Below are 26540 nucleotides of genomic sequence, written 5' to 3'. Positions count from 1 at the left end.
GGACCTGGCCATGCACCCAGCTGGATTCTGTCCTGGCATCACTGTCTGGACACCACATCTCCCCCAGAGCCCCAGCAGGGAAGGAGAGCTGGGGAAACGGAGGCAGACAGAGGAGCCCTGAGGTGTGCATGCTGTCCCTGGAGCTGGCAGGGGCACACACAGAGCTGGGGTCCCAAACCTCTCCCAGGGGCTCCTTGGGCTGCTTGAGCACCCCCGGGATCCACGCGCCCCGCTGCTCCCTCGCTCCTGCTGGCTGCCTGGATGCTGGGAGCACGGTGGTAGCAGCAGGGTAAGGGGCTGGGCAGCGGCTGTGCCACCGCAGTGGGGTACGACAGGGCTCTGCGGTTTCAGTGCCGCCCTGGGAGCCCTTGAGGCCAAACGGCAGTGCTGGGCTGGGTGTTTTTTCCTCCTCAGCCATGTCCCCTGTTTCCTGTTATATATTCTCACCCTCTTTCTGCCTTTCTCCTCCTGCGCGATCGAGAACCCAGATACAGGCGCTGCAGAGCCCACAGGGCTGTGGGCAGCACACCCTGCCTGGCCAGAGCCACCATCCCCTGGCAGCATCGCTGGATGGGAAAGGGGGTGCCAGTGTCTCCCCTGACACCTTGCTGGCTGTGAGCAGGGCGCCCCTGTGACCATCCTTGCACGTGGAAGTGACCAGGTCTGGGCTCCTCATCATCCCCCTCCTCCAGCTGCACGTCCACACTGCCACAGGGTAGGGAGAAATGGGTCCCCAAAAGATGCGCATACCCCAGTCTGTGACCCCCCATCCACAGTAGCCAGGCAGTTGCCAAGTGGATGCAGGATGGATGGTGGAGCAGGAAGGAGCTTTCCTGCACCCCAGTGCGGCCCCAACACACCCCAGCCCTGGGTGATGCAGCTGGTGGGTCTGGGCACCCTGACGCTGCGGCGCAGTTGCTGAAATCTCAAAGCCAGGCTGATATCCAGGGCCAGCTCAGCCCAGATGTGCTAGGCAGAAGCCTCCAGCATCCAGGGCCGGACCACGGGTAGAATCCTAGAATGTCCTCAGTTGGAAGGTCCTCACAAGGAACGTTGAGTCCAATTCCTTTTCCTGCACAGGACAACCCCATGGGTAACCCAGAGGCAACAGCAGACCCACCAGGGCAAGGAGCTCTGTGGGTGGGTGCTGCCATCTGCAGATGACCCCACACAGATGGAGGAGCTTGACCATTGCACTTCGAGGTCTGTGGAGATGGGTCACTGGGTCCTCGGAGCTGTGCTGCCCCATAGAATCGTAGAATAGAATCATAGAATCACTAGGTTGAAAAGGACCCACTGAATCATTGAGTCCAACCATTCCCATCAATCACTAAACCATGTCCCTCAGCACCTTGTCCACCTGTCCCTTAAACACCTCGAGGGAAGGTGACTCAACCCCCTCCCTGGGCAGCCTCTGCCACTGCCCAATGACCCTTTCCATGAAATATATTTTCCTAATGTCCAGCCTGAACCTCCCCTGGTGGAGCTTGAGGCCATTCCCTCTCGTCCTGTCCCCTGTCACTTGGGGGAAGAGCCCAGCTCCCTCCTCTCCACAACCTCCTTTCAGGTAGTTGTAGAGAGCAATGAGGTCTCCCCTCAGCCTCCTCTTCTCCAGGCTAAACACCCCCAGCTCCCTCAGCTGCTCCTTGTAAGCTCCTTGCTCCTTGTTCTCCAGCCCCCTCACCAGCTTCGTTTCTCTTCTCTGGACTCGCTCCAGAGCCTCAACATCCTTCTTGTGGTGAGGGGCCCAGAACTGAACACAGGATTCATGGCGCGCTGCTGGCCTCTTGCTGGCCCCTCAAGGAGTTCTGCAGTCATGCCAAGCAGCAGAGGAGCTGCAAAGCTCACCAGGATCCACCCTGGGACAGCGGGAGGGAGTGAGGCAGGAGACCTGTGTCAGGGCTTTGAGCCCACGAGCACGTGCAGCACCCGTCCGAGCTAGGGAGCCGCTCTGCTGCAGGGCAGGGGGCTTTGCAGGGCTCCTGGTGTGGGCTGGGGACAATCCATGTGCAACCCCTTGGGACCAGCCAAGGGTGCCTCACCTCACCCCATGTTGAGCCCAGATTTTATGGAATAATAGCGCTTAGTGGCAGCTCAAGGGGAGCTTTTGTCGGTGCCCGGGCAGCTGCCACTGAGCCACCTCAGGAAAACCCACGGCTGCTCTTGGCCCAGGGAGCAGCACGGGGACACGGAGATGGAGATGGTTACAGAGAGCTGGGAGAGGAGAGGGAGAGGCGGCTTCGGAGAGCTGGAGCTGGGGAAAGAACCAGGGGAATGGAAAGAGGAAGAGAGGGAGGCGGGATGGTGGGAGGGGGAAGAAGGAAGGATGGAAGAAAGGATAGAAGGAAGGCTGGAGGGAAAGAGGGAAGGGAAGGAAGGAAGGAGAGGAAGGAGAGGAAGGAAGGAGAGGAAGGAAGGAGAGGAAGGAAGGAAGGAGAGGAAGGAAGGAAGGAAGGAAGGAAGGAAGGAAGGAAGGAAGGAAGGAAGGAAGGAAGGAAGGAAGGAAGGAAGGAAGGAAGGAAGGAAGGAAGGAAGGAAGGAAGGAAGGAAGGAAGGAGAGGAAGAGGAGGAAGGGAGGAGAGGAAGGAAGGAAGGGAGGAAGGGAGGGAGGAGGGAGGGAGGGAGGGAGGGAGGGAGGGAGGAAGGAAGGAAGGAAGGAAGGAAGGAAGGAAGGAAGGGAGGAAGGGAGGAAGGGAGGAAGGGAGGAAGGGAGGAAGGAAGGAAGGAAGGAAGGAAGGAAGGAAGGAAGGAAGGAAGGAAGGAAGGAAGGAAGGAAGGAAGGAAGGAAGGAAGGAAGGAGGGAAGGACTCGGCCCGGCGGAGCCGCAGCCGCCGCGGGGGCGGAGCGGGGCGGTCGGGGCCGCGGTCCCTTTAAGGCGGCGGGGCGGGGCGGTGGCTGCGCGGCCTCGGGCCGGGGATGGCGGAGCGCGGCGGGTGAGAGCGGGCAGCGGCCGCGGCCATGGGGTTCCTGCACCAGCTCCACCTCCTGCTCTGGAAGAACGTCACGCTGAAGCGGCGCAGCCCGGTGAGCGCGGGGGCCGCGTCCCGGGAGCCCCGCACCCCCCTTGTCCGTGTCCCTGCATCCCGGGGGCCCCGCACCCCCCCGGGTCCCTGCATCCCGGGGCCCCGCATCCCTCCGTGTCCGTGTCCCTGCATCCCGGGGGCCCCGCGCCCCCCGTGTTCCTGCATCCCGGGGGCCCCGCATCCCTTCCCCGTGTCCGTGTCCCCCCCGCATCCCGGGGGCCCCGCATCCCCTCCGTGTCCCCGCATCCTGGAGCGGGCCCTACATCCCCGCCTCCCCCGGGCTGTGTATGCATCCCTGCATCCTCGGGGGTGGGATCCTGCCTCCCGGTGTGTGTTATCTGTGGCTCCCTGCATCCCGCAGTGGGGGGCCTCGCATCACCACCCCTCTGTGTGTTTGTCCCTGCATCCCGCCCCGCATCCCCCGTGTGTGTGTCCCTGCTTTCGGCGGGGAGGGTGTCCTGCATCCCCGGGGGAGGGGTGTGCATCCCCCTGCATCCCTGGCAGGTGACGGTTCTGTGCAGGCCATGGAGCAGCAGGGGGATGCGTACCCCGACGATGCTCAGACCCCCCTCGACCCCAATTCCTGGTCCCCACTCGCCGTGGACCCTTCTCTGGGTGGCCACAGGTGCCCCCCCCGTACTGGCGAGCCCCCTCTCCCCATGCCCGGGCTCTCAATGGGTTGTGGGGCAGAGCTGCCCCTCTGCGGGATTGGAGGGGGTCCCGGGGGGCTGCTCCCCGCTTGGGGGGCTGAGAGGATCCTGCGGGGCTGCTCCCCGACGGAGGAGGCTGAAGGAATCCTGGGAGGCTGCTCCTGGACAGAGGAGGCTGAGAGGATCCTGGGGGGCTGCTCTCCGCTGGGGGGGCTGAGGGGGTCCTGGGGGGCTGCTCCCCAGCAGAGGGGACTGAGAGGATCCTGGGGGCTGTTCCCCGCCGGGGGGGAGCAGAGTAGCCCTTTCCCCGTGGGTCCCACCTGGTGTCCCTGCGGTCCCCCCGGCAGCGCTGCCCCGTGGGATGCTGCCCTGCAGGGACCCCTGGCGCGGGGGCGCGGGCAGGGGTGGGTGCGGGGCGCCCGGGGAGCCGGTTATTTATAGAGGGTGGGGGAGGGTAGGAGCTGCTGCTCCAGAGCTGGCAGTGCTCCCTCCTCTTCCCCCTCCCAAATATCCTGCAGGCCTGATCCTGCCTGCTTTCCCTCGCTGGCAGCCCAGAGCATCACCAGGCCCTCCTGCATCCCAGTCCCCTCTGTATGTATGGCTGGGGTGGGGACCGGTGTTTAGGCAGGTCCTGGTGCCCCCAGCCCAGGCAAAGGGGTGATGATCTTTGGCTGAGTCATTCCTGCTCCTTACCCCAGCCTGGGCACGACAAGGGGTGCTTGGAGCAGGTGAGCCAGCTGGCAACAGCTACACCGTGATACCCGCTGCCGTGTCCCTGCACCGCAGCGTCAGGGTGCCCGGACCCACCAGCTGCATCTCCCAGGGCCTTGTCCCTGCTGCTGGGGTGTCCTGGGGCAGCACTGGGGGATGATGGCTCCAAGTGCTGAGACAAAGCTCCCTCCTGCTCCACTATCCATCCTGCATCCCCTTGGCAGCTGCCTGACTACCGTGGCTGGGAGGTCACAGACTGGGATGTGCTCGTCTTTTGGGGAGCTGTTACTCCTTTCCCCATGGCAGCGTGGGTGTGCAGTGCAGGAAGCTGGAGGAAGAGGACAAGGAGCCCAGACTTGGTCACCCCCACGTGCAAGGATGGCCACAGGAGCACCCTGCTCACCGCCAGCAGGGTGGCAGCGGTGGCACCGGCACCCCCTTGCCCGCCCAGCGATGCTGCCAGGGGATGGGGCGTGCAGCGCCTCCAGCACCCACTGCTGCGTCGCTGCGCTGCGAGCATTGAGGGGCCTGGACCCACCAGCTGCATCTCCCAGGGCCTTGTCCCTGCTGCTGGGTGCCCTGAGGCAGCACTGGGAGATGATGGCTCCAAGTGCTGGGGCAAAGCTCCCTCCTGCTCTGCCGTCCATCCTGCATCCCCTAGGCAACTGCCTCACCACTGTGGCTGGGAGGGTCACAAACTGGGGTTTGCTTATCTTTTGGGGAGCCCTTACTCCTTTCCCTGTGGCAGTGTGGGTGCACAGTGCAAGAAGCTGGAGGAGGAGCCCAGACTCGGTCACCCCCACATGCAAGGACGGTCACAGGAGCGCCCTGCTCGCTGCCAGCAGGGTGGCAGGGGTGGCACTGGTACCTCCTTGCCCACCCAGTGATGCTGCCGGGGGATGGGGCGTGTAGAGCATCCCTGTGTGCTGGGGCAGGAGCTGTCGCCGGAGCCACGGGTGCAGGGGTGGATTCAGTGCAGCCCCTGGGGCAGGCACGTCCTGAGAATGCGTGTACCCTGTACCTGTCACCTACTTCCTCATGGTCCTGCTGCATGCAGGTCATACAAATGCCTCGTGCTCCTGTATGTGCAGGGGACATCATCCTGCCGGGCGCTGCCCTCTCCGAGCAGCCTGAGAGCAGAGCTGCTGGCACCAACCGGGGCAGAGCCAGGCGCCGAGCCAGAGCCCAACCTCGTTGGGCTGTGCAGTCTGCCAGCGCTGGTCTGCCCTGGCATCTGGATGCTTCCCTGAGCCAAACCAACCCCTATCATAGAATTATGGAATGGGTTGGGCTGGAAGGGACCTCAAAGCCCATCCAGTCCCACCCCCCTAACATGGGCAGGGACACCTCCCACTGGATCAGGGGCTCCAAGCCCCCTCCAACCTGGCCTTGAACCCCTCCAGGGATGGGGCAGCCACCACTGCTCTGGGCAACCTGGGCCAGGGCCTCCCCACCCTCAAAACAAAACATTTCTTCCTAAGATCTCATCTCAATCTCCTCTCTTTCAGCTCAAACCAGTTCCTGCTTGTCGTCTCCCTGTACTCCCTGATTAAGAGCCCCTTCCTAACTTTCCTGGAGCTCCTTTCAGAACTGGGAGCTGCTCTAAGCTGCTCAGAGCCTTCTCTTGTCCTGGCTGAACAACTCCAACTCTCTCAGCCTGTCAGGTTTCCCACTGGGCTGATCCATCTCTGGCAGGCAGAGGCTGGGGGAACTGGAGTGGGAGGGAGAACCTGGTGCCGTGGCATGGGATGGGGATCCAACTGTTCGTTGTCCTCGCACAGGCTCCACGATGACTTTCAGTAGCTGGTTTAAACCTGTGTTGGATGTAAAAGGAACAGGTGATCTCTCAAAAGTCATTGCAGGTGCAGTTCAGGCACCTTCTCTGCGACTGTGCCCACATGTTTGGGACAGGATGGTGGCTGCAGCTGGTGCTCCCGGGTCTGTGGTGCTGGTGATGGAAGTGCACCCCTGGGTTTTGTTTGGCTCTTGGGAAGTGCTGGTGGTTTGGGCTCTTTTGGACAAACAGGAGCAGGAGCTGAGGCTCTGGGTGCTGCTTTAGTGTCACAGTGTGTTGGTGTGGCACCTGTGGTTAGAAGGTGATGTGGGACAAGGGAGACCCTGGCACAGCATGGCTGCCTTGCCCTGTGCAGGGTTTGTCTGCTGCTCCTTGGCCAAGAGCTGGGAAGCTCCCGCTGTGTAGAGTTGTCCTGGCAGATCTGGCCAGTGGGAGCAGAGCTGGGGGTGGATCTTTACTCCTCCAAAATAAGAAAGGCTGAAATCTGGGGCACTGGAGGACTCCCCTGGCTGGCGGGTCCCTGTGCCGGGGCGCAGTGTCCCTGTGCTTGCAGAGGCACTGCCAGGTCCTGCTGCCTGCGCTGGCTGGGGCTAAGCCCAGATCCGGCAGCAGGGAATCAATCAGGAGGCGCTGCCCCAGCTCAGGGTGCTCTTTGCCCCCTAGCTGTTTGCAGGTGGCGTGGGGAGGTGACAGGGATGCGCAGGCTTGGCACGGTGCTGCTGGTAAGGCAGTGCTGTGCAGTGTCCCTGTGAATCCCCACTCACAGGGCGGCCACTGAGGCTTCTGCTGCAGGACAGTTGGTGGCCATGGTGGCCGAAAGGGCAGGTGGCCATGGGCCACTGAGACCACAGGGCTGTGCTTTGCTCCTTGCCTGGGCTGGGGGAGCTTCAGGGCAGCCAGCACCTTCTTCCACACTGCGGTCCCCAACACAATCCTTCTTGCTCTCGGATCAGTGCATGGCCCTGGGACAAGGCACTGCTGGTGGCATGTCTCCTCCACCTAGCACCCTGGTGCCCAGCTGGAAAAAATACTTCACAGAAAGGGTCATCGGGCACTGGCAGAGGCTGCCCAGGGAGGTGGTTGAGTCATCGTACCTGGAGGTGTTTAAAGGACAGGTGGATGAGGTGCTGAGGGACATGGTTTAGTGATTGATGGGAATGGTTGGACTCGATGATCCAGTGGGTCCTTTCCAACCTGGTGATTCTATGATTTACCTGCCTGTGTTTCCCAGCTGTGGGCAAGGAAGTGATTATTTAATGACAATTAGAGTCTGGAGCCATCTAAAAGTTTAACATAGTTTTGCCAGCCTTAAAATGCTGTTGAAAAAGTTGGGGTGTTGGTTCTGCAGGAGTTGAGCCCCATCCCTTGGCGGTCTGGTGGCCGCTGGCTCTGTGAGTTGTGCTAGAACCTGCGGGAGAGGCTGGCAGGGAGCCGGCAGCGGCTCTTCTTCCTCTGGAGGTGATCAGGCAGACCTTGCCCTGGCCTCCAGGTAGTACAGGACAGTGGTTTTGGAGACCAGGCTGTCCCTGGGGCATTGCTTCACCTGTGTCAGGGCTGGGAGATGGGGCTGGTGGAGCAGGTTTGGGCTGTAGCAGCATCGCTGGGGTTGCCGGCTCAGAGGTCTCTGGGCAGGTGCTCCCAGCCCCTGCCTGTCCTTCTGCCGTGCTGTGCTGGCTGGAGGCGATGGTTGCAGGCTCCAGGACATTTCTGGGAGTGGGCAGGAAGGGTGGAGCAGAATTCTGGGTGGTGGTGATAGACATAGAGAGCTGCCTCTGCCCATCTTGGCTGCCCATGTGGGGAGCATCTGGGTCAGCATGAATCACAGAATCACCAGGTTGGAAAAGACCCACCGGATCATTGAGATCAACCATTCCCATCAATCACTAAACCATGTCCCTCAGAACCTAGTCCACCTGTCCCTTAAACCCCTCTAGGGAACGTGACTCAACCCCCTCCCTGGGCAGCCTGTTCCAGTGCCCAAGGACCCTTTCTGTGAAATATTTTTTCCTAATGTTCAGCCTAAACCTCCCCTGGCGGAGCTTGAGGCCATTCCCTCTCGTCCTGTCCCCTGTCCCTTGGGAGAAGAGCCCAGCTCCCTCCTCTCCACACCCTCCTTTCAGGTAGTTGGAGAGAGCAATGAGGTCTCCCCTCAGCCTCCTCCATGCACGCTGCCCTGTTCTGGTGATGCTGATGGAGTTGTCTTGCCATGCTAGCCCTGGCTGCAGTGTGTCTCCCAGCTGCTCCTAGTGTTGGCCGGATGATGGGCGCGATGGGACAGCACCGCGAGGCTGGGATGGTTCATTTTTGCTGCATCCCATGGGTTTGTCGGTGCCTTTGGCCTGGCAGCGTGGGAGCTGCTGCCTCCTTGCAGCCTGCTGCTCCTGTCCACAGACATGGCAGAGGGCAGACCCAGGCATTGTTTCTGGCTGGGTGCCCTGCCACAGAGCTGCTTGCCCGGGGCCAGCACCCTGCCAGCGGCACCCACCAACCTCTGGCCCCCTTGCTGGGAAAGTCAATCAGGATGCCCTGTCCCTGTGTCCAGCTGGTGTCAAAGCTGATTCCGACAGCCACACAGGTGCCCGGCTGTCTGTGGTGGTGGCAGGCGTTGCACCCAGTGCTCATGCAGACACAGGCAGTGTCCATGGCCTCATCCTGCTTGCCTCTCCAGCTGGATGGCGTGGACATGTGCCAGGGGGACGGATGCTGCTGCCTGGCACCAACCCTTCTCCTCTCCTTGTCCCTTTCCTCCTCCCAGCGTTTCCTTCTGAGGAGCCCAGATCCTGGCGTTTCCTTACCTTACATCCTTACACAATCCCAAAATCATAGAATAACAGAATCATTAAGGTTGGAAAAAACCTCTAAGCTCATCCAGTCCAACCATCAGCACAGCCCTACAGTGCCAACTAAACCATGTCCCCAGGTGCCATGGCCACATGGTTTTTGAACTGTTCCAGGGTTGGAGACTCCACCGCTGCCCTGGGCAACATCTGCCAGGGCTTCACCACTCTTGCAGTAGAGAAATTTCTCCTAATATCCAATCTAAACCTCCCCAGGTGCAACCTGAGGCCTTTTCCTCTCATCCTATCTCTTGTTAGTTGGGAGCAGAGCCCAGCACTGACCTCGCAACCTGTTTTCCAGGAGCTGCAGAGAGTGATGAGGTTTCCCCCCAGCCTTCTTTTCTCCAGACTAAACAGCCCCAGGGCCTCAACTGCTCCAGTGCCCTCCCTGCCAAGATGCAGGGACCCCACCACCTCCAGGCTGTGCCAGCACTGGACGCTCCCCGCAGAGGGCAGAGGCCCCCCTGGGACAGCATCCCTGCCCACCACCAACAGCCCAGTGCCCCTGCTCCACTGTGGATGTGGGGCAGCCCTGGGGACCCAAGGGGCAGGGTTGGTCACGGCGGCGCAGGCTGGCAAGCCCTGCTCTGCCATCGCATCTGCCCGTCACCGTGGGGTGACCGCCTGCCCTGGCGCCGTGGTCTGCAGCGGTGCAGGGCGGCTCGGGCACTGGGGAAAGGGATGAGCAAAATGTCAATGACCGGCTTTAAAAAGATAAATAACAACAAGCAGGGCCCTGCTGTCGCCACCAGGGACCCGTCAGTCCCCAGGGAGCCTGGTACAGCACGGCATGGGCGTGGAGGGATGATGCCCAGGCTCCTGGGCACAGAGGCTCAATTGTGTGCTGGGTAAACAGGCAGGGAGGTGGGGGCAGGGGCCAGGCAGGCAGAGCCGGTTGGGGTGTTCCTTCTCCCTGATGGCAGCAGGGACCGTGCCTGGGACCAGTGGTGCTGGAAAGATGGGGATCCCCCACCCTGGCACTGCTCCTGGGGTGTCTCCTGTTTCTGTTCCCTGCTGCCTGCCTTCTCCGGTCTCTGCCTCCCCAAAAATCAGCAGCTCTGGGGACAGGAGAGGGCAGCAATGGGGGCACCCATGGGTGCAGCCACGGTGCCCTTGGGGGCGCTGAGGTGATGTGCCGTGGGGTCCCTTTGCTCACCACTCTCAACTGGGCTGTGGGGCTTTTCAGCAGCCCCTGGGTGAGGCCAGGGTGGAGGTGATGCTGCTGGGGACAGGAGGGCCTGGCTCTCACCTGCTGCTGGATATATCCTTCCCTGCAGCCCCTGCCCCGCTGGCTTGCTCCTCCCGTGCCTGGGTGCTGTGAGCGGAGATGGGTCCTACCCTGCCCGTGGTGGCAGTGAGCTCCAGGGTCTCAGTGCCAGCTTGTGGGGTCTGATCCAGCCCTGAACTGAGCTGAGGTTGGCTCGCCTCACACCTTGCCTCAGTTTCCCCACCTGCAGCCGTTCTTCTTCACTCAGCAGTGAGGGAAACGTGGCTGTGACGTGGCCTGGGTGCTCCTGGTGCAAACCAGCAGCAGCTGCGCTGGCGGCGTGCCACGTGCCCGTTCCTGCTGGTAGCTGAAGGCACTGCTGCCCATCCTCAGGGCCTCTGGGCACGGAGCCCAGCCTGGGTCACCCGTGTGATTGGGGTTAGAGATGCCTGGGGATTTACTGTGATTTACCATATGCTACCAGTGGAAATCCCATGCAGCCTTATGGGAGAGCATGACGGGGATGCTGGGACACCCCATTGCACCTGGAGCCGGGGCCAGTGCCTGGCTGATCCAAACCTCGCCCCATGGCACTGGGGTCTGCCCCGTGGGTGGGACCCAGTGGTGGCACAGCAGCAGGGGACCATCACACTGGGTGTGAGGGCAGTGCCAGGATGGCCTCCTGTGGCTCTTTGCTGGTCATAAGGATTTGGGAAATCTCCTCCGGGCAGTCCCAGCCGTGGTGGCCCATTGGGGCTGGGCTCGAGCCCCAGCACCCTCTTTGCATTGTTGGAGTAAGGATCATAGAATCTCAGAATCATGGAGTGGTTTGGGTTAGAAGGGACCTCAAAGCCTATCCAGTTCCACCCCCTGCCATGGGCAGGGACACCTCTCAGTGGATCAGGTTGCTCCAAGCCCCATCCAACCTGGCCTTGAACCCCTCCAGGGATGGGGCAGCCACCACTTCCCTGGGCAACCCTCCCCACTCTCCTTGTGAAGAATTTCTTCCTACCATCCCTTCTGTGGTGCCCTCTCCAGATCTGAAATGCCCTGGGCAGGATGGAGCAGGAGATCCTGGGATGCCCAGGGACCTGTTTGCCTCTGGCTGAGCTGTGACGGTGTCACCAGCTGCCTTCAAGACACGGGCTTGGTACTGAACTGCACCTGTGCCCTGGGGGTCCCCATCCTGCATACACTCCTCCTGCAGAGCAAGCTCCTATCCTCTAGTGTCATGATCCCTCTGCTTTGTGTCATCCCTAGTGGGTGCTGGCCTTTGAGATCTTCATCCCTCTGGTGCTCTTCTTCATTCTGCTGGGTCTGCGGCAGAAGAAGCCAACCATCCCTGTGAAGGAAGGTGAGTGCCAGCAGGGTGGTGGCAGCAAATCTGCACTTTGGGGCACACCAAGGCTCTGGGGAGCTGCTGCAGCACCCTGGGTGCAGGCTGGGAGGGGCCCAGTGGGGTCCTTTGGGGGACAGAGCAGTGGGCAGGGGCTGCAGCTGGGGACTAGTGGGGCAGACAGGGGGGCTGGAGGGGCTGGCAACAGCCAGGGTGGTGCTGGGAAGGGCTCCCCAGCTCCTTGTGGCACTGTGGGGGACGATGCACTGTGTGGAGACCCATGCCAGTCTGTGCTCTAAGGCCCTGGCAAGGTGACAAATGGATGGGACTGGAGCTGGGGATGCTGGAGATGTGCAACCAGAGCATCTCGAACTGCAGTGGCTGCAGTGCCAGGCGTAACGATGGTCCAAGCATGTGTTTCAGTGCGTGCTGGCGATGGAGAGCCCAGCTTCGAGCACGGGTCCGGCTGCTGGCAGCAGCAGGTGCTGCCCTGGTTCCTGCCCCGGCACTGATGTGCCCTCTGTGTTGTGTGGTTTTTTTGGTTTGTTTTTTCTTTTGCTCACATTTTCTTTTTCTTTCCCACCATCTCCCCTGCCCGCCTGCCCTCCATGCCTCTACTGCATGCGCCAGTCTGTAAGTTGGTGGGGTGGGTGGGCGCCTCCTTCCCTTCCCCTGCCTGTGCCGGCTACACGTTTGGGCGAGAAAGAGCCTGGTTTGGATCAACTCACTCTGGCCTAATCGACTCCTCTGTAACCCTGTTGCCTTTCTCTGTGGCTGCTGAAGATGGGCTTGGGCAGCGCAGCACGGCATCTGCTGGCTCAGGGCTTGCCCAGCCAGGACTAGCCCATAGTGGTGTCCCCACTGGGTTCCCCAGGTGCTGGGGCTGCCAGTGGTGATGTCCCCAGCACCCTGTGCTGTGGAGGCCTCTCCTGGCCTTGTCCTACCCTTTCTTACCTTCCTCCTCGCACAGACCTTACCAGATGCTGGCACCCATATGGTGGCCTGTGGTCACCCAACCTGGGCTGGTGCCCAAGGGGCTGGACATGTCTCCCACCCCTACGCCACCTCTGGGTCCGTGTCCTGGCCCCTTGCTGCTGGGATGAGCCGGGATGTGGCACTATTGGGAGCCTGGAGTCCTGCAAGACACCACCATGCTTTGTCACCAAAGCGTGGCATGGCCACCACCTGCTAGCCTGTCCCTGTCTGTCCTGGGCTGTCGCTTGCCCCTACCAGAAGCCCATCTTCACCAAGCCCTGCCTGCCGCGGCTGTGCTAACAGCACTGACTGACCTAACCCCGGGAGAGCAGGGTCCCTGCCTGGTGCTGCCCAGTTTTAACCTCTGGTCCCTTTGGGCAACACCCTCCTGGGCTCACCCTGTCCTGGTGAAGGGGGTGGAAAGACCCTGGCTGGGACGATGGCTCAGTGCCGGCAGAGGAGGGGAAGGTTTGCTGTCCCCTTGCTGCTCCTCATCTCTTCCATCTCCCCGCCTGTCGTGTCTCCATTTCCACCTCCAGCAGCCACGTCGGGGCAGCTGGGCCGGGGGGAGTCTGGGCCTCCAGGAGCTGCGGGTGACAACTCTTGTTTTCCCTGTCTATTCTTCCTCCTCTTCCTCCGGAGAGCTGGTGGGGCCTCGGAGGTTACTAACAAGAGCGGCCAAGAGGCTGGGGGAGGTTGGCGGCTGTCCTGGGGGCACGTGGCAGGAGCTGGCATCGTCCTGGAGTGGGAAGGACCCGTTGCCCAGTGTGGAGCGGGCAGGAGTGAGAGGGCAGGAGCCAGGGTGGCCGGAGGTGCCCACAGCCCTGAAGGGCCACCAGCTGGGGCAGCCTTGGTGGGAAAGCCGCTGACTTCTGCCCGTGGCCGCCAGCCTCCTGCCGGGCTCACAGGGCCCCGCGCGTGTTGCTCTGAACTGAGTCTCTGTCTCTCTGGTGGCCTCTGCCTCCCCTGCCTCTCCTCCCTCCCTGCCCGCACCTCCCCTGGCCTCTCCGTGCTCTCTCGCTGGGTCCAGCTTTCTACACGGCGGCACCGCTCACCTCGGCTGGGATTCTGCCCATCATGCAGTCCCTCTGCCCTGATGGCCAGCGCGATGAGTTTGGCTTCCTGCAGTACTCCAACTCCACGTGAGTCCTGCCCTTGCTGCACACATACCCCATCCCACGCCGCGTGATCCCGCACCCTCCCATGGACGCCGTGCCCCTTCCCACGCTGGCACTGCCCCTCTGGGGACAGGCACCAGCCTTCGTCCCCGAAGTGCTTGGTTGCAGAGTGCTGTGTCCCTGGGGCACAGGGGGCAGCTCAGCCCATGGGCTGCCGGGTGCCTGATGGCCGGGAGGAGGATGCGGGTGGCCCCTGGAGACACCTGGAGGCTTTGGGACTCTACTCTGTGCCCCTGGCTTGGTGGGTTTGGTGCGCAGGGCAGCTCCCGGGGCAGTGGTGCTCATGCAGCGCAGCTCTCTCATGCACCGGAGGTGCTTATCCTGCCTGGGGCTCTGCGGAGGGTGTTCCTATCCCTTTGTCCCTGTCCCTGAAGCCGCAGTGGTGCTGGGCTCTCGCAGGGTGACACAGCTCCTGGAGCACCTCAGCGAAGCGGTGGAGCAGAGCAGCCTCTTTGACCCGCAGCACCCAGGGCTGGAGGAGGAGCTGGAGTCGCTGCGCCGGCGCCTGGAAGCGCTCAGCACCAGCGAGCCCAGCCCCATGGAGACCCACTTCAGCAGCCGAGCAGGTAGACTGTGACTAGCCTGCCCTCCTGCTGCCTGCACCCGCAGGGTTGGAGGTGCCCATCCGCCCGGCGCCCAGCGATGTGAGGGCATTTGGCAGTGCCCCGTCACTGTCCCACGTGGCTGTGTGCCGGGCAGGCTGGCTGTGAAGCGTTCTCGCGCAGGGCTGTGCCGTGTCCCTAGCGCTGGCGGCGGCGCTGAGCCCTCTACTCCTTACCAGGATCCGGCTTCACACTGGCGTGGGCAGCCAAGGACCGGGGGGAGTTGCACCGCTTCCTGACGCAGAACCTGTCCCTCCCCAACAGCACCGCTGAGCTGCTCCTGGGCTCCAGCATCGACCTGCGGGAGGTGGGTGCTGGCCTGTGAGAGATGGGAACTGACCGGCTGGGGGTGGGAGATGATCAGCAGGAAGTGGATGCTGTCCCGTGGGAAGTGCACCCTTAGCAAGTTTGCGGGTGACACTAAGCTGGGTGGATGTGTCGATCTGCTGGAGGGTTGGGAGGCTCCAAAGGGATCTGGACAGGCTGGACCGCTGGGCAGAGTCCAATGGCATGAGGTTTAACGAGGCCAAATGCCAGGTCCTGCACTTGGGGCACAACAACCCTGTGCAGTGCTACAGACTAGGAGAAGTCTGTCTAGAAAGCTGCCTGGAGGAGAGGGACCTGGGGGTGTTGGTTGACAGCGACTGACCATGAGCCAGCAGTGGCCCAGGTGGCCAAGAAGGCCAATGGCATCTTGGCTTGGATCAGAAACGGCGTGACCAGCAGGTCCAGGGAGGTTCTTCTCCCTCTGGACTCGGCACTGGTGAGACCGCTCCTCGAATCCTGTGTTCAGTTCTGGGCCCCTCACCACAAGAAGGATGTTGAGGCTCTGGAGCGAGTCCAGAGAAGAGCAACGAAGCTGGTGAGGGGGCTGGAGAACAGGCCTTACGAGGAACAGGTGAGAGAGCTGGGGTTGTTTAGCCTGGAGAAGAGGAGGCTGAGGGGAGACCTCATTGCTCTCTACAACTCCCTGAAAGGAGGTTGTGGAGAGGAGGGAGCTGGGCTCTTCTCTGAAGTGACAGGGGACAGGACAAGAGGGAATGGCCTCAAGCTCCACCAGGGGAGGTTCAGATTGGACATCAGGAAAACATATTTCACAGAAAGGGTCATTGGGCAGTGGCAGAGGCTGCCCAGGGAGGGGGTTGAGTCACCTTCCCTGGAGGTGTTTAAGGCACAGGTGGACGAGGTGCTGAGGGACATGGTTTAGTGATTGATGGGAATGGTTGGGCTCGATGACCCAGTGGGTCCTTTCTAACCTAGTGATTCTATCATTCTGTGATTCTAAGTGGATGCTAGCCCATGGGAGGTGGTCTGCAGGAGATGGGAGATGACCAGTGGGAGGTGATCCATAGAGGTGGTAGATGACCCGCGGCAGGTGGCTGCCAGTCTGTGGGAGGTGGGTGCCGACCCACAGAAGGTGGGTGCTGGCCAGCAGGAGGTGGATGCCAGCACAGTGCCGCAGGGCTAGGCTTTGCAGGGTCCACATTGCTCCTGGGAATGGGCACATCCCGACCCAGACTGAGCCCTGACCACCAGACGCCATGGGGTGGGAGTCAGCCAGGACTCATCCTGCCCTGCTACCCTATCCTCCTCGTGCTGGGGCACTGCTGGGCAGGTGGTGCCTCTGTTCCCGCTGTGCCCAGCAGCCCTGTTCCTGTCTCTGGTGCAGGTGTACCGCCTGTTTTTTGGTTCCTTTCCTTTGGGGCTTGACGAGGGCCATGAGCAAGACCTGTGGGATAGGTTTGGCCGTGGTGAGAAGATGACACAGCTGGAGGTGAGGAGCGGTGCTGTGTGTGCAGGGGACCAGGTGGGACAGAGCTCATCCTCTGCGTCCCCTCCCCGTGTCCCACCACAGGGCGAGCTGGGGGTGTCTATCCCAGCAGAAGGGATGCGGTGGGATGCTGTTGGGTGGCCAGAGCAGCAGTAAGGTCCCACTCTGGTGCTGACACGGGTTCCTGCAGTGCTCTGAGACCCCTCGTGCCTGTGCCTCGGTTTCCCATTGCAGCGGGTGGTGGCACTGCCTGGATGGTGGCTTGGGGAGGGAAGTGGGGAGGTTGTTCCCTCCTGTGGCTGGGATGCAGGGGACCCGTGCTGCCTCCATCCCTCCCTGTGGGCACCGTGGGTGTGGATGCTGTACAGCGGGCACAGCAGGGTCCCTGGGGACCCCTCGCAGCAGCAGCCACCCCCGCTGCCCCTCTTGCAGCAGAGCCTCCCGAGCGGCTGGAGGAGCCTGCGGGAAGGGCTGGTGCACCGGGTGCTGCGGGACCCTGTGGCAGCCCCGCGCCGGCCAGCCCTGCTCCGCCTGCTCTCCCAGGCCCTGGGTCTCGCCAGTGCCGCCGCAGCACCCACCGCCTCTGACAGCCCCCAGGCCCTCCTCACCGAGATGGAGGTGAGCGCCTCGCGGGGCGGAGTGGGGCACACGGGCGGCCACGCTGCCAGGTGGGCACTGTCGCCGTGCCCGGGGCTGCTGCCCACGGCTCCCTGCCCCGTAGGGCGTCCTCTTCACCGGGCCGGTGCTGGAGCAGCTGACGTGTGAGCAGAGCCCCGCGACGCTGCGGCACCTCCTGCGCGTCGCCCCCGCGCAGCAGCCGCTGCTGCAGGCGTACCGGGTGCTCGCCTGCAACGGCAGTGGGGCTGCCCGCCACGAGCGCTTCACCCAGCTGGCAGCTGAGCTCCGGGACCAGCTTGACACCCCCAGGATCGTCAGCAGGGTGAGCACGGGTCTATGGGGCTGGGATCGGTCCTGGGCAGGGCTTTCCATCTCACGAGGTGTGTGGGGACAGGTGCTGTTACGTGGCTCGGCCCCTCCTGGGGCTCTGAGCCCCCTGATCCAGCGGGAGGTGTCCCTGCCCATGGCAGGGGGAATGGAATTAGATGATCATTAAGGTCCCTCCCAACTCAAACCATTCTATGATTCTGATTCCTCCCTTCTGGCACTTGCTTAGATGCTGCCAGTCAGGTGGAGCTGAGTGTCCCCAGCATCCTCCAAGCATGTTCCCACAGCATCCTCACTCATGGACTGGCAATGTCCCTTGTGGCACAGCTCCCTGAGGCTGGCTCTGAGGTCCCCCTCCTTGTCTCACCCGAGTCTGACATGTCCCTGTGGTCACAGCGGACCACCCTGCCTAAGGGACATCTCCTGTCCCCCAGCCAGACCCTGCCAGCATTTGCCTGCACTCCTGCTGCCTGATAGCCACGAAAGCATGGCATTGAGCCCCAGCGGGCCACAGCTCCAAGCTTGTAACCAAGAAAGCAGACAATGCCGCTGTGGGGGGGTCCCCTTGTCCCCTCTTGCTGGCGAGGGGCCCTGTCACCCCCTCCAAAGGCAACTCCTTGCCTGCTCATCCTCACAGCTGAAGCTGGATGAGGTGAACAGCACAGCCACCCAGCATCGTCTCCGTGCCCTCCTGGAGGACCTGGTGGAGATGGAGAAGGTTCTCCGTGACATGGACATCCTCTCAGCGCTGGCCAAGCTGCTGCCCAGGGGAGCCTGTGCTAGCAAGGCCCCGTCACCCACAGCCAACAGCACCGGCTGGGCCGGCGCCAACACCACTGCCGGGAACACCACGGCAGAGGAGGAGGGTGCTGGGGGCCCAGCCGGCAGTGACAACCCCCAGGGACAATTCTCTGCGTTCGTGCAGCTCTGGGCCGGACTGCAGCCCATCCTCTGCGGCAACAACCGGTAGGAGCCCCAGGGGACAGAGCATGCCAGATTCCAGGTGCTCTCTGGTCAGGACAGGGATGTGGGAGCCCATCATGCCTGTGCTGGCAGGCAAGGGCCCCAGTCATCCCTTGATGTAAGGGAGATGGAGATGAACACTGTTCTGCAGCCTTGTGTGGAGTCTGGGGGAAGCTCGGCGTGCTGGGCAGCTCTACCCGGCATGGGAGTTGGTGGGAAATCCTTTGCCAGGCAGGGCTGAGGACTGGAGCAGAGTCAGCAGCCTGAGCCCTCTTCACAGGACGATCGAGCCCGAGGCACTGAAGCAAGGCAACATGAGCTCACTGGGCTTCACCAGCAAGGAGCAGCGGAACCTGGGCCTCCTCGTGCATCTGATGACCAGCAACCCCAAAATCTTGTACGCGCCCGTGGGCACTGAAGTGGACAAGGTCATCCTGAAGGTGAGGGCGCAGAGGCTGGGCCCCCTGACCTTCCTCTCCCAGTGGCCTCGCTCCACAGCGACCTCCTTGCCCAGACGCCTCAGAGAAGCCAGGGCTGAGCAGGGAGGAAGGTGCCAGCGCTGGCAGAAGCAGGCAGCTGCCCTGGCCCTTGTTGAGGTAGCCGTGCCTGCTGGGAGGTGGGCAGATGCCTCAGTGGCTGCTGGCTATCCCAGAGAGCAGGGGAGCTCTGCCTCTTCCCACTGTGGGACCTTCCTCCCCCACAGGCCAATGAGACCTTCGCTTTTGTGGGCAACGTCACTCACTACGCCAAGGCATGGCTGAACATCTCCCCTGAGATCCGTGCATACCTGGAGGAGGGCCGGCTGCAGCGTCGCATCCGATGGCTCCAGCAGGTAGGACAGTGCACCGAGAATCGAGCCTGCCTGGGCTTTACTGCCCTGGGGCTGGGAAGGGGCTGTCCTGCCCTCAGGCCCCTTGTAGCTTCTTCATATGAAGCTCCTCAGGTGCTCCTTGGTGCCCACCCTGTTCTTGCGAGGACCAGGCTGGTTCCCTGTGTGGGGTTGATGCCATTCCCCATCCCCAGGAAGAGCACTGGGTCCTGTCTGTGTCCGTGGGGGGGACAGGGGGCTGAGAGGCAGGGTGTAGCACAACTTTTTGATGTGGATAAATGCACAGTGCAATGGATGAGCAATTGGTTGGTGGTCAGGCTCCAATGGTCACAGGACATGGGGTCCCATCAGGCTGGGGACCAGTCCCTAGCGGTGTTCCGCGGGGATCCATGCCAGCGCTCTTTAATGTCTTCATGAATGACCTGGGGACAGGACTGGAGGGTTTAATGACTATGATTTGACCATGAACCAGCAGAGCCCTGGCAGCCAAGAGGGCAACCGTGTCCTGGGGTGCATCCAGCACAGCATTGCCAGCCAGGTGAGGGAGGGGATTGTCCTGCTCTGCTCCGCACTGAGGTGGCCCCACCTTGAGCACTGAGGCAGTTCTGGGGCCGCAGGATAAACAAGATCTCAAACTCCTGGAGAGCATCCAGAGGAGGGCACAGAGCTGGTGAGGGGTGTAGAGAGGAAGCGTGTGAGGAGCCACTGAAGTTCCTTGGTCTGTTCAGCCTGGAGAAGAAGAGGTTGAGGGGAGACCTTATCGCGCTCTGCAGTTTCCTCACAAGAGGAGGAGAAGGAGCAGGTGTTGAGCTCCTCTCTCTGGTGACCAATGACAGGACCCAAGGGAATGGCAGGAAGATGCACCAGGGGAGGGTTAGGTTGAGCATTAGGAGAAGGTTCTTCCCCCAGAGGGCAGTGAAGCACTGGAACAGCTCCCAGGGAAGCAGTCACAGCACGAAGCCTGACAGTCTTCCTGGAGCATTTGGCCAAGGCCCTCAGCCCCGTGGTGTGAATTTTGGGGTGTCCTGTGCAGGGACAGGAGTTGGACTCGAATGATCTATGTGGTTCCCTTCCAACTCAGGACATTCTAGGATTTGGTGATTTTTCCCTCTCTGTCCCAGATCAATGCCGACCTCCACAAGCACCCAGAGATCCTGAATGTCTCCGACAACGATGTTCTCCACAAATTCCTCAGTGGCAACTTCTCCCTGCCCAATGCAAGCGTCCTGCTCCAGCAGCTGGACGCCATCAACAATGCTGCCTGCGGCTGGGTCCACTTCATGGCCAAGGTGAGGTTGTGGCCACCTGTGGGAACACAGGTGCTGAAGTGGCACCCACCACCCGCAGCCAGGTTCTGTGGGGCTAAAGAGGCAACAGGTCTGCTCAGACCTCCTTAAGGCCACAGGACGGAAGCCCTGGAGTGGCTTTAGCAGTGTCAGGAACTTTGAGGTAGATGTCAACAGTGGAAGTGCTCATCAACCATTGGGTTGTGGTGGCTGCGGGTCACACACTGTGCCATGTGCAGGGTCCACATGACGGATTGATCGTTAGGGGCAGTGGGGTCTTAGCAGCCTTCCCTTCCCTCTAGGTCAGTGTGGACATCTTCAAAGGCTTCCCAGATGAGGAGAGCATCGTCAACTACACGCTGAACCAAGCCTACCAGGACAACGTCACCGTCTTTGCCAGTACGTCCCTGGGAACCAGCCCCTTCACATGGGTCTCTTGAGCTTTGTCCTCCAGCCGTGCCCTGTGCTTGGGCCACTGGCTTTGGGATGTGGCTGCCTTGGTGCATGTCTTGGGTGGTTGAGCAGATCGAGCATCCTGCAGTACCCATCCTCTGCCCCCCGCTGAGCCCTGCTGGGCACAGGGCCCTCCCATTACTCCTGCCGGCTGTCCACGTGCCCTCGCATCCTGTGACAGAGCCATGCCCACCCTCCCCATCCATGGCAACACCTGCGCTGCCCTTGCTGGGCTGCGCTTCCCGCTCTGTGTCCCTGCCCACAGTCTGGCAGGTCTGGCTGTCTCCTGTGGTGCCGTCAGGCTCCCTGCTTGTCCCGCTGCCTGCAGGTGTCATCTTCCAGACCAACAGGGACGGCTCGCTGCCTCCCCACGTCATGTACAAGATCCGACAGAACTCCAGCTTCACGGAGAAGACCAACGAGATCCGACGGGCGTATTGGCGGCCGGGCCCCAACACCGGCGGCCGCTTCTACTTCCTCTATGGCTTTGTCTGGATCCAAGGTGAGTGCCAGCTCCCTGCCACCGCTGCCCATGTCCCCACACTCTGCCCATGCTGCCCACTCAGCTCGGCCTCTCCTCCTCCTCCCCAGACATGATGGAGCGTGCCCTCATCAACACGTTTGTTGGCCATGACGTGGTGGAGCCTGGCAACTATGTGCAGATGTTCCCCTACCCGTGTTATACCCGGGATGAGTGAGTAATGGCATGGTGGGCAAGGGCAGGGACTTCCCTCTTCCCCGCTCCAGGCCAGAACACTTCAGCTGGGAAAAGAGGACAAGTTTTGGGGCCTGAGAGGGGCTCGTAACATTGGGAGTGATTAGTAACCAGTTCAGCCCTGTTTCTTGGACTACCAGGCTAGGCAAGCAGGGGAAGGATTTTTTGCCCTGTTTGCAACCGAAGTGAGGAATTTATGGTTCTGAGGTGTCTTGGAGGCTAAACAGCTTGGGTAGAACAAGAGGAGAGTGGTAAATGGGCAGCACGTGGGTCTGTGCTGGTGGTTATTGACCGTAGTGGTCTGGAGGAAGCACCTGGAGAAGTCCCAGAGCCTCTAGGACGGTTGGATAGAGCCCCATCCACACAGCGGTGGGCAGGGCACCGGGCCAAGCCCATGGCTGCTGTCTGCCAGATCCTGCAGCCAGGACCCTAGACTGTCCTATTGGCTCATTGGATAAACTCTTCCAGGGCACTCTGGAGGTGCTTGACTGGAGGGCTGGTTGTCCATGGCTGGTGGGAAAGACCCTCTGCTGCTCTGCGCCCCAGGGTCGCACTTGGTCTCTGCTGTGGTGCCACCATCCAGATCTCCTCTCTCATCCTTTACCCCACTAGCTTCCTCTTCGTCATTGAGCACATGATGCCCCTGTGCATGGTGATCTCCTGGGTCTACTCGGTGGCCATGATGATCCAGCACATTGTGACTGAGAAGGAGCATCGCCTGAAAGAGGTGGGGGTGGTGGGAGAGATCCCTGGGTGGTGGGAGAGATCCCTGGGCAGTAGCTGGCATCTCTGAGCTCTCAATTCTGCACTGGGCACCTTCCCCACATCTCCAGGGTGTGTGAGCTTGGTTGGGTGAAATCCCACATCGCTGGACTGAGCTGGTCCATCCAGGTGTCCCTGGCACAAGCCCTGCCCAGTGCTGGAGGGAGCCAAGCCCATTGGCATCCTGGCACAGGGTGCTGGGTCTGCCTGCTCCCAGCAGCCTTCAAGGACTCCTCAGTGCTGCCTGTTACTCTCGCAGCTCCAGCGCGCGAGGCAGCAGGGATGCACCAGGTAGGGAACAGCCCTGCTGAGCAGTTTTGGCCTCACAGGTGATGAAGATGATGGGCTTGAACAATGCGGTACATTGGGTGGCTTGGTTCATCACTGGCTTCGTCCAGCTCTCCATCTCAGTCACAGCACTCACTGCCATCCTGAAGTACGGCAAGGTGCTGATGCACAGCGATGTCCTCATCATCTGGCTCTTCCTTGCCATCTACGCAGTGGCCACCATCATGTTCTGGTGAGCTGCTGGGTCTGCTCTGAGGAGTGAGGGGGCATGGGCAGTGCCAGGGTCCTTGTACCATGAAGTGAGGGTGCTGCTAGCTCTGTGCGCAGGTGCTGGTGGAGGAAAACAAGTCCCCCTATCCAGCTAATTTGGGGGCAAATTTATCACCTCAACACCACCAAAATCAGATGGTTTACGAGAAGCCCTGCTGGGGTGGGATCCGAGGTGACGCTGTCCTCCCTGCAGCTTCCTGGTGTCGGTGCTCTACTCCAAGGCCAAGTTGGCCTCTGCCTGCGGTGGCATCATCTATTTCCTCAGCTACGTGCCCTACATGTACGTGGCCATCCGGGAAGAGGTGGCGCATGACAAGATCACGGCCTTTGAGAAGTGCATTGCGGTGAGTTGGCTGCAGCTTCTGGGTTGGTTCTTGGCCCTACGTTTGCCCCGGGCACCCCATGGCCATTTACAAAGGCCACCAAGCTGTCACCAAGACCTGAGCAAACTTCTGACTGTATGAATCAACTTCTCATGGTGCTTTGGAGGAATCCTCAGAAGGTTTGGTGCTTTCCAGGGCAGGAAGCATCTCCATGGGGGTGGGTGGGTCAGCATCGGGCAGGAATTCACCCCAACCTGTTCCTCTGGAGCTGACCGGTCATTCCTGCTAACAACCCCTTCCCTCTGCCTCTCTGCAGTCCCTCATGTCCACCACAGCCTTTGGGCTGGGCTCTAAGTACTTCGCACTGTACGAGGTGGCCGGTGTGGGCATCCAGTGGCACACCTTCAGCCAGTCGCCCGTGGAAGGAGATGACTTCAACCTCTTGCTGTCCATGATGATGCTGATCGTGGATGCTGTGGTGTACGGAGTGCTCACGTGGTACATTGAGGCTGTGCACCCGGGTACGTGCAGGCAGTGGGGCAGGAGGGCACCTCTAGTTTTATGGGAGCCTCCTTGCTGAGGATGCTGCTGGTTCCTAGTGGTGCTCAGCCCTGACAGCATGGGATTAGGCACAATGTGTCTTTGGGGTCCCCTGCATGTGTCCAGCTGGGGACACCTGCCCACATGGCCTGACCCGCTGGAGACATCAGCAGGACCCCTGGAGATCTTCCATTACATGTTTAAGCTGCAAGAAGGGAGATTGAGATGAGACCTTAGGCAGAAATGTTTTCCTGTGAGGTTGGGAAGGCCCTGGCTCAGATTGCCCAGGGAAGTGGTGGCTGCCCCATCCCTGGAGGTGTTCAAGGCCAGGTTGGATAAGGCTTGGAGCCCCTGATCCAGTGGGAGGTGTCCCTGTCTGTGGCACAGGAGTGGAACTGGATGGGCCTTGAGGTCCCTTCCAACCCAAACCGTTCCATGATTGTAGGATTTTATGTCTGTTCCCTGGCCAGCTGGAGCAAAGCAAGGTGTCCACAGCTGAAGCACTGTTATCACCTGCTTGGGGAGGAGTCTCACCAGCTTCCTTTGCTTTCCCAGTAAACCTGAAGCCAGGCCCAACCCTAAACCCAAAGGACTTTGCTTCCTTACACAAACCAGCAGTGTTTCCCTGAGCCTAGCTGGGCAGAGTGCTTGCAGCCATCACGTTGCAGTCATTGTCCCTTGCAGCCATCACCCTGCAGTGATGTCCCTGCCAGGGAGACCTCCAAGACCTGCCGGTGGCTGTACCCACATCGAGCTCTGCCCCAGCCCTTGGCTGCCTTCTGCACATACATGGGTGTGGGGTTGCGGCTGACTCTGGAGGGTTTGTGCTTGCAGGGATGTTTGGTTTGCCGCGGCCGTGGTACTTCCCTCTCCAGAAGTCCTACTGGCTGGGCAACGGGCGAGTGGAGACCTGGGAGTGGACCTGGCCCTGGTCCCGCACCACCCGCCTCAGCATCATGGAGGAGGATCAGGCCTGTGCGATGGAGAGCCGACGGCTGGGTGAGGGTGGGCGGTGGTGGCAGGGAGTGGCCTTGGCTCTGCAGCGTCCTGTGTGATCCCCGTGTGTCCCCTGTGTCAGGGCAGGATCCGAGGGCAAGTGGTGGTGCGGGAGGGGACAAGGTGGCAGAAGCAGAGGGGAAGGGGCTGGGAGCCAGCACGGCCCTACGGGGTGGAGGTGGGGAGGTGGAGGCTGCCCTGCCACCCCTCGGCTCCTCACCATCCTGCTCTCGTGGCAGAGGAGACACGAGGCATCGAGGAGGAGCCAACCCACCTCCCCTTGGTCGTCTGCATCGACAAACTCACCAAGGTCTACAAGACGGACAAGAAGCTGGCGCTGAACAAGCTTAGCCTCAACCTTTACGAGAACCAGGTGGTGTCCTTCCTGGGGCACAATGGTGCAGGGAAAACCACCACCATGTGAGTGCCGGTCGGGGCGGGCATGGGCCGTGTCCTTCTGGCCAGCTGCAGTGGGTAGGAAGGTGCTGCATGATGTCCCTGCCGAGCCCTAGGGCAGCTGGTGCCAGGACCAGAGTGGTTATAGGGGTGGCACAAAACAGGGACAGGCCACGGGCTCATGGCTCTGCACTGCTGTTGCTCTGCCCAGGGCTCAGCAGATGCTGCTGGAGGTGGTGGCTGGGACTTGGGACCAGATGGAGGAACACAAGGTTCCTCACATTGTTGCTTTTCTCCATCCATCCAGGTCCATCCTCACCGGCTTGTTCCCTCCAACCTCGGGCTCCGCTACCATCTATGGCCATGACATCCGGACGGAGATGGACGAGATCCGGAAGAATCTGGGCATGTGTCCTCAGCACAACGTGCTCTTCGACAGGCTGACGGTGGAGGAACACCTCTGGTTCTACTCACAACTCAAGAGCATGGCAGAGGAGGAGATCCGCAAGGAGATGGACAAGTAGGCACCCTCAGCTCCTTTTGTCTCATCTGTGCCTTTTGCATGAGTGGGACCCCTTACTGCTGTGGTGGGTGATCTGAAAGCAGAGATCTCCCCTGGAGCAGCTCCAAGTGTTCTCCAAAGCTTGGGGCATCAGGCTGTGGAAGCCAGCAGCAGATGCTTCTGTAGCCTCGGTGCATCTGGGCTGTCCCAGTGGCTGGGAGCTGTTGGTGGAGAAGAGGCATCGTGCTCCCCGCAGGCACCAGGTGCCAGTCCAGCCCCCCCAGCATCCCTGGTGCCCCTCCCCTGTCCCCAGGATGATTGAGGACCTGGAGCTCTCCAACAAACGCCACTCCCTGGTGCAAACCCTCTCAGGGGGCATGAAGAGGAAGCTGTCAGTGGCCATCGCGTTTGTGGGTGGGTCACGGGCCGTGATCTTGGATGAGCCCACGGCTGGTGTGGACCCGTACGCACGCAGGGCCATCTGGGACCTGATCCTCAAGTACAAGCCAGGTGAGTGGAGGTGGGCAGAGCTCCGTGTTGTTCCTCTGGCTGCAGTGGCCCTGGCCGCTGCTGAGACTCTGTGCCACTGCCAGGGAGGACCATCCTGCTCTCCACTCACCACATGGACGAGGCTGACCTACTGGGTGACCGCATTGCCATCATCTCACATGGCAAGCTCAAGTGCTGTGGCTCTCCACTTTTCCTCAAGAGCACGTACGGCGACGGCTACAAGCTGACAGTGGTGAAGAAGCAGTCGGATACCAGGAACGGCACAGGTCTGGGGGGCAGCAGGACCCTGTGTTTAGAGGAGTAGATGGGGCCAGCCCTTCTTCAGCCCAGGAAAAAAACGAGAGGTCAAAACCCAAGTGCTCCCTACCTCAAGTCTCCTTAGGCCACATGGAGAGTTATGGGGCAGGGGTGTAGGAGGTGGCATTGCTCAGCCTTGGTTTCTCCCATCTGGGTCCCAGCTTAGACCCTACATAGAGGCATTTATCTCCAGGTGCTGGTTCTGTCCAGCCCGTGGTCTGCCCACTAAGTTGTCCAGCATGGGCCATGGTGCTGAGCAGCATCCCCAGGCCAGTCAGGGTGGCCAGGAAACCTCCAGCAGCTTGCAGTGGAGGCTGGAGGAGTCCCAGTAGTGCTTGTGTTGTAGTGTGGATGTGGTGGATCCTGATGGGAGGCTGGGG

The 26540-nt window shown here is 61.2% G+C and overlaps 1 protein-coding gene across 2 annotated transcripts in view; it reads left to right on the top strand.

The window, feature by feature from the left end:
• Window positions 1-2907: 2907 nt before the first annotated feature.
• ABCA2 (ATP binding cassette subfamily A member 2) overlaps window positions 2908-26540 on the top strand; it is a 38652-nt gene continuing 15019 nt past the window's right edge. For both annotated transcript variants that reach the window (XM_069873571.1, XM_069873570.1), the window contains exons 1-24: window positions 2908-3024; window positions 11484-11577; window positions 13565-13676; window positions 14112-14278; window positions 14494-14621; window positions 15984-16088; window positions 16518-16703; window positions 16807-17025; window positions 17668-17996; window positions 18274-18433; window positions 18697-18825; window positions 19944-20111; window positions 20411-20507; window positions 20890-21063; window positions 21153-21255; window positions 21889-22003; window positions 22368-22558; window positions 22790-22940; window positions 23236-23440; window positions 24294-24458; window positions 24695-24875; window positions 25159-25371; window positions 25667-25863; window positions 25947-26129. In XM_069873571.1, coding sequence (XP_069729672.1) covers window positions 2959-3024; window positions 11484-11577; window positions 13565-13676; window positions 14112-14278; window positions 14494-14621; window positions 15984-16088; window positions 16518-16703; window positions 16807-17025; window positions 17668-17996; window positions 18274-18433; window positions 18697-18825; window positions 19944-20111; window positions 20411-20507; window positions 20890-21063; window positions 21153-21255; window positions 21889-22003; window positions 22368-22558; window positions 22790-22940; window positions 23236-23440; window positions 24294-24458; window positions 24695-24875; window positions 25159-25371; window positions 25667-25863; window positions 25947-26129 — 3838 coding nt within the window. In that variant the 5' untranslated portion in view covers window positions 2908-2958. The remainder of the gene's footprint in view (window positions 3025-11483; window positions 11578-13564; window positions 13677-14111; window positions 14279-14493; window positions 14622-15983; window positions 16089-16517; window positions 16704-16806; window positions 17026-17667; window positions 17997-18273; window positions 18434-18696; window positions 18826-19943; window positions 20112-20410; window positions 20508-20889; window positions 21064-21152; window positions 21256-21888; window positions 22004-22367; window positions 22559-22789; window positions 22941-23235; window positions 23441-24293; window positions 24459-24694; window positions 24876-25158; window positions 25372-25666; window positions 25864-25946; window positions 26130-26540) is intronic.

The sequence above is a fragment of the Phaenicophaeus curvirostris genome, chromosome 20, assembly GCF_032191515.1.
Source record: "Phaenicophaeus curvirostris isolate KB17595 chromosome 20, BPBGC_Pcur_1.0, whole genome shotgun sequence".
Classification (NCBI taxonomy): domain Eukaryota; kingdom Metazoa; phylum Chordata; class Aves; order Cuculiformes; family Cuculidae; genus Phaenicophaeus; species Phaenicophaeus curvirostris.
The sequence above is the reverse complement of the archived record's forward strand: the minus strand, read 5'-3'. Positions and strand labels throughout refer to the sequence as shown.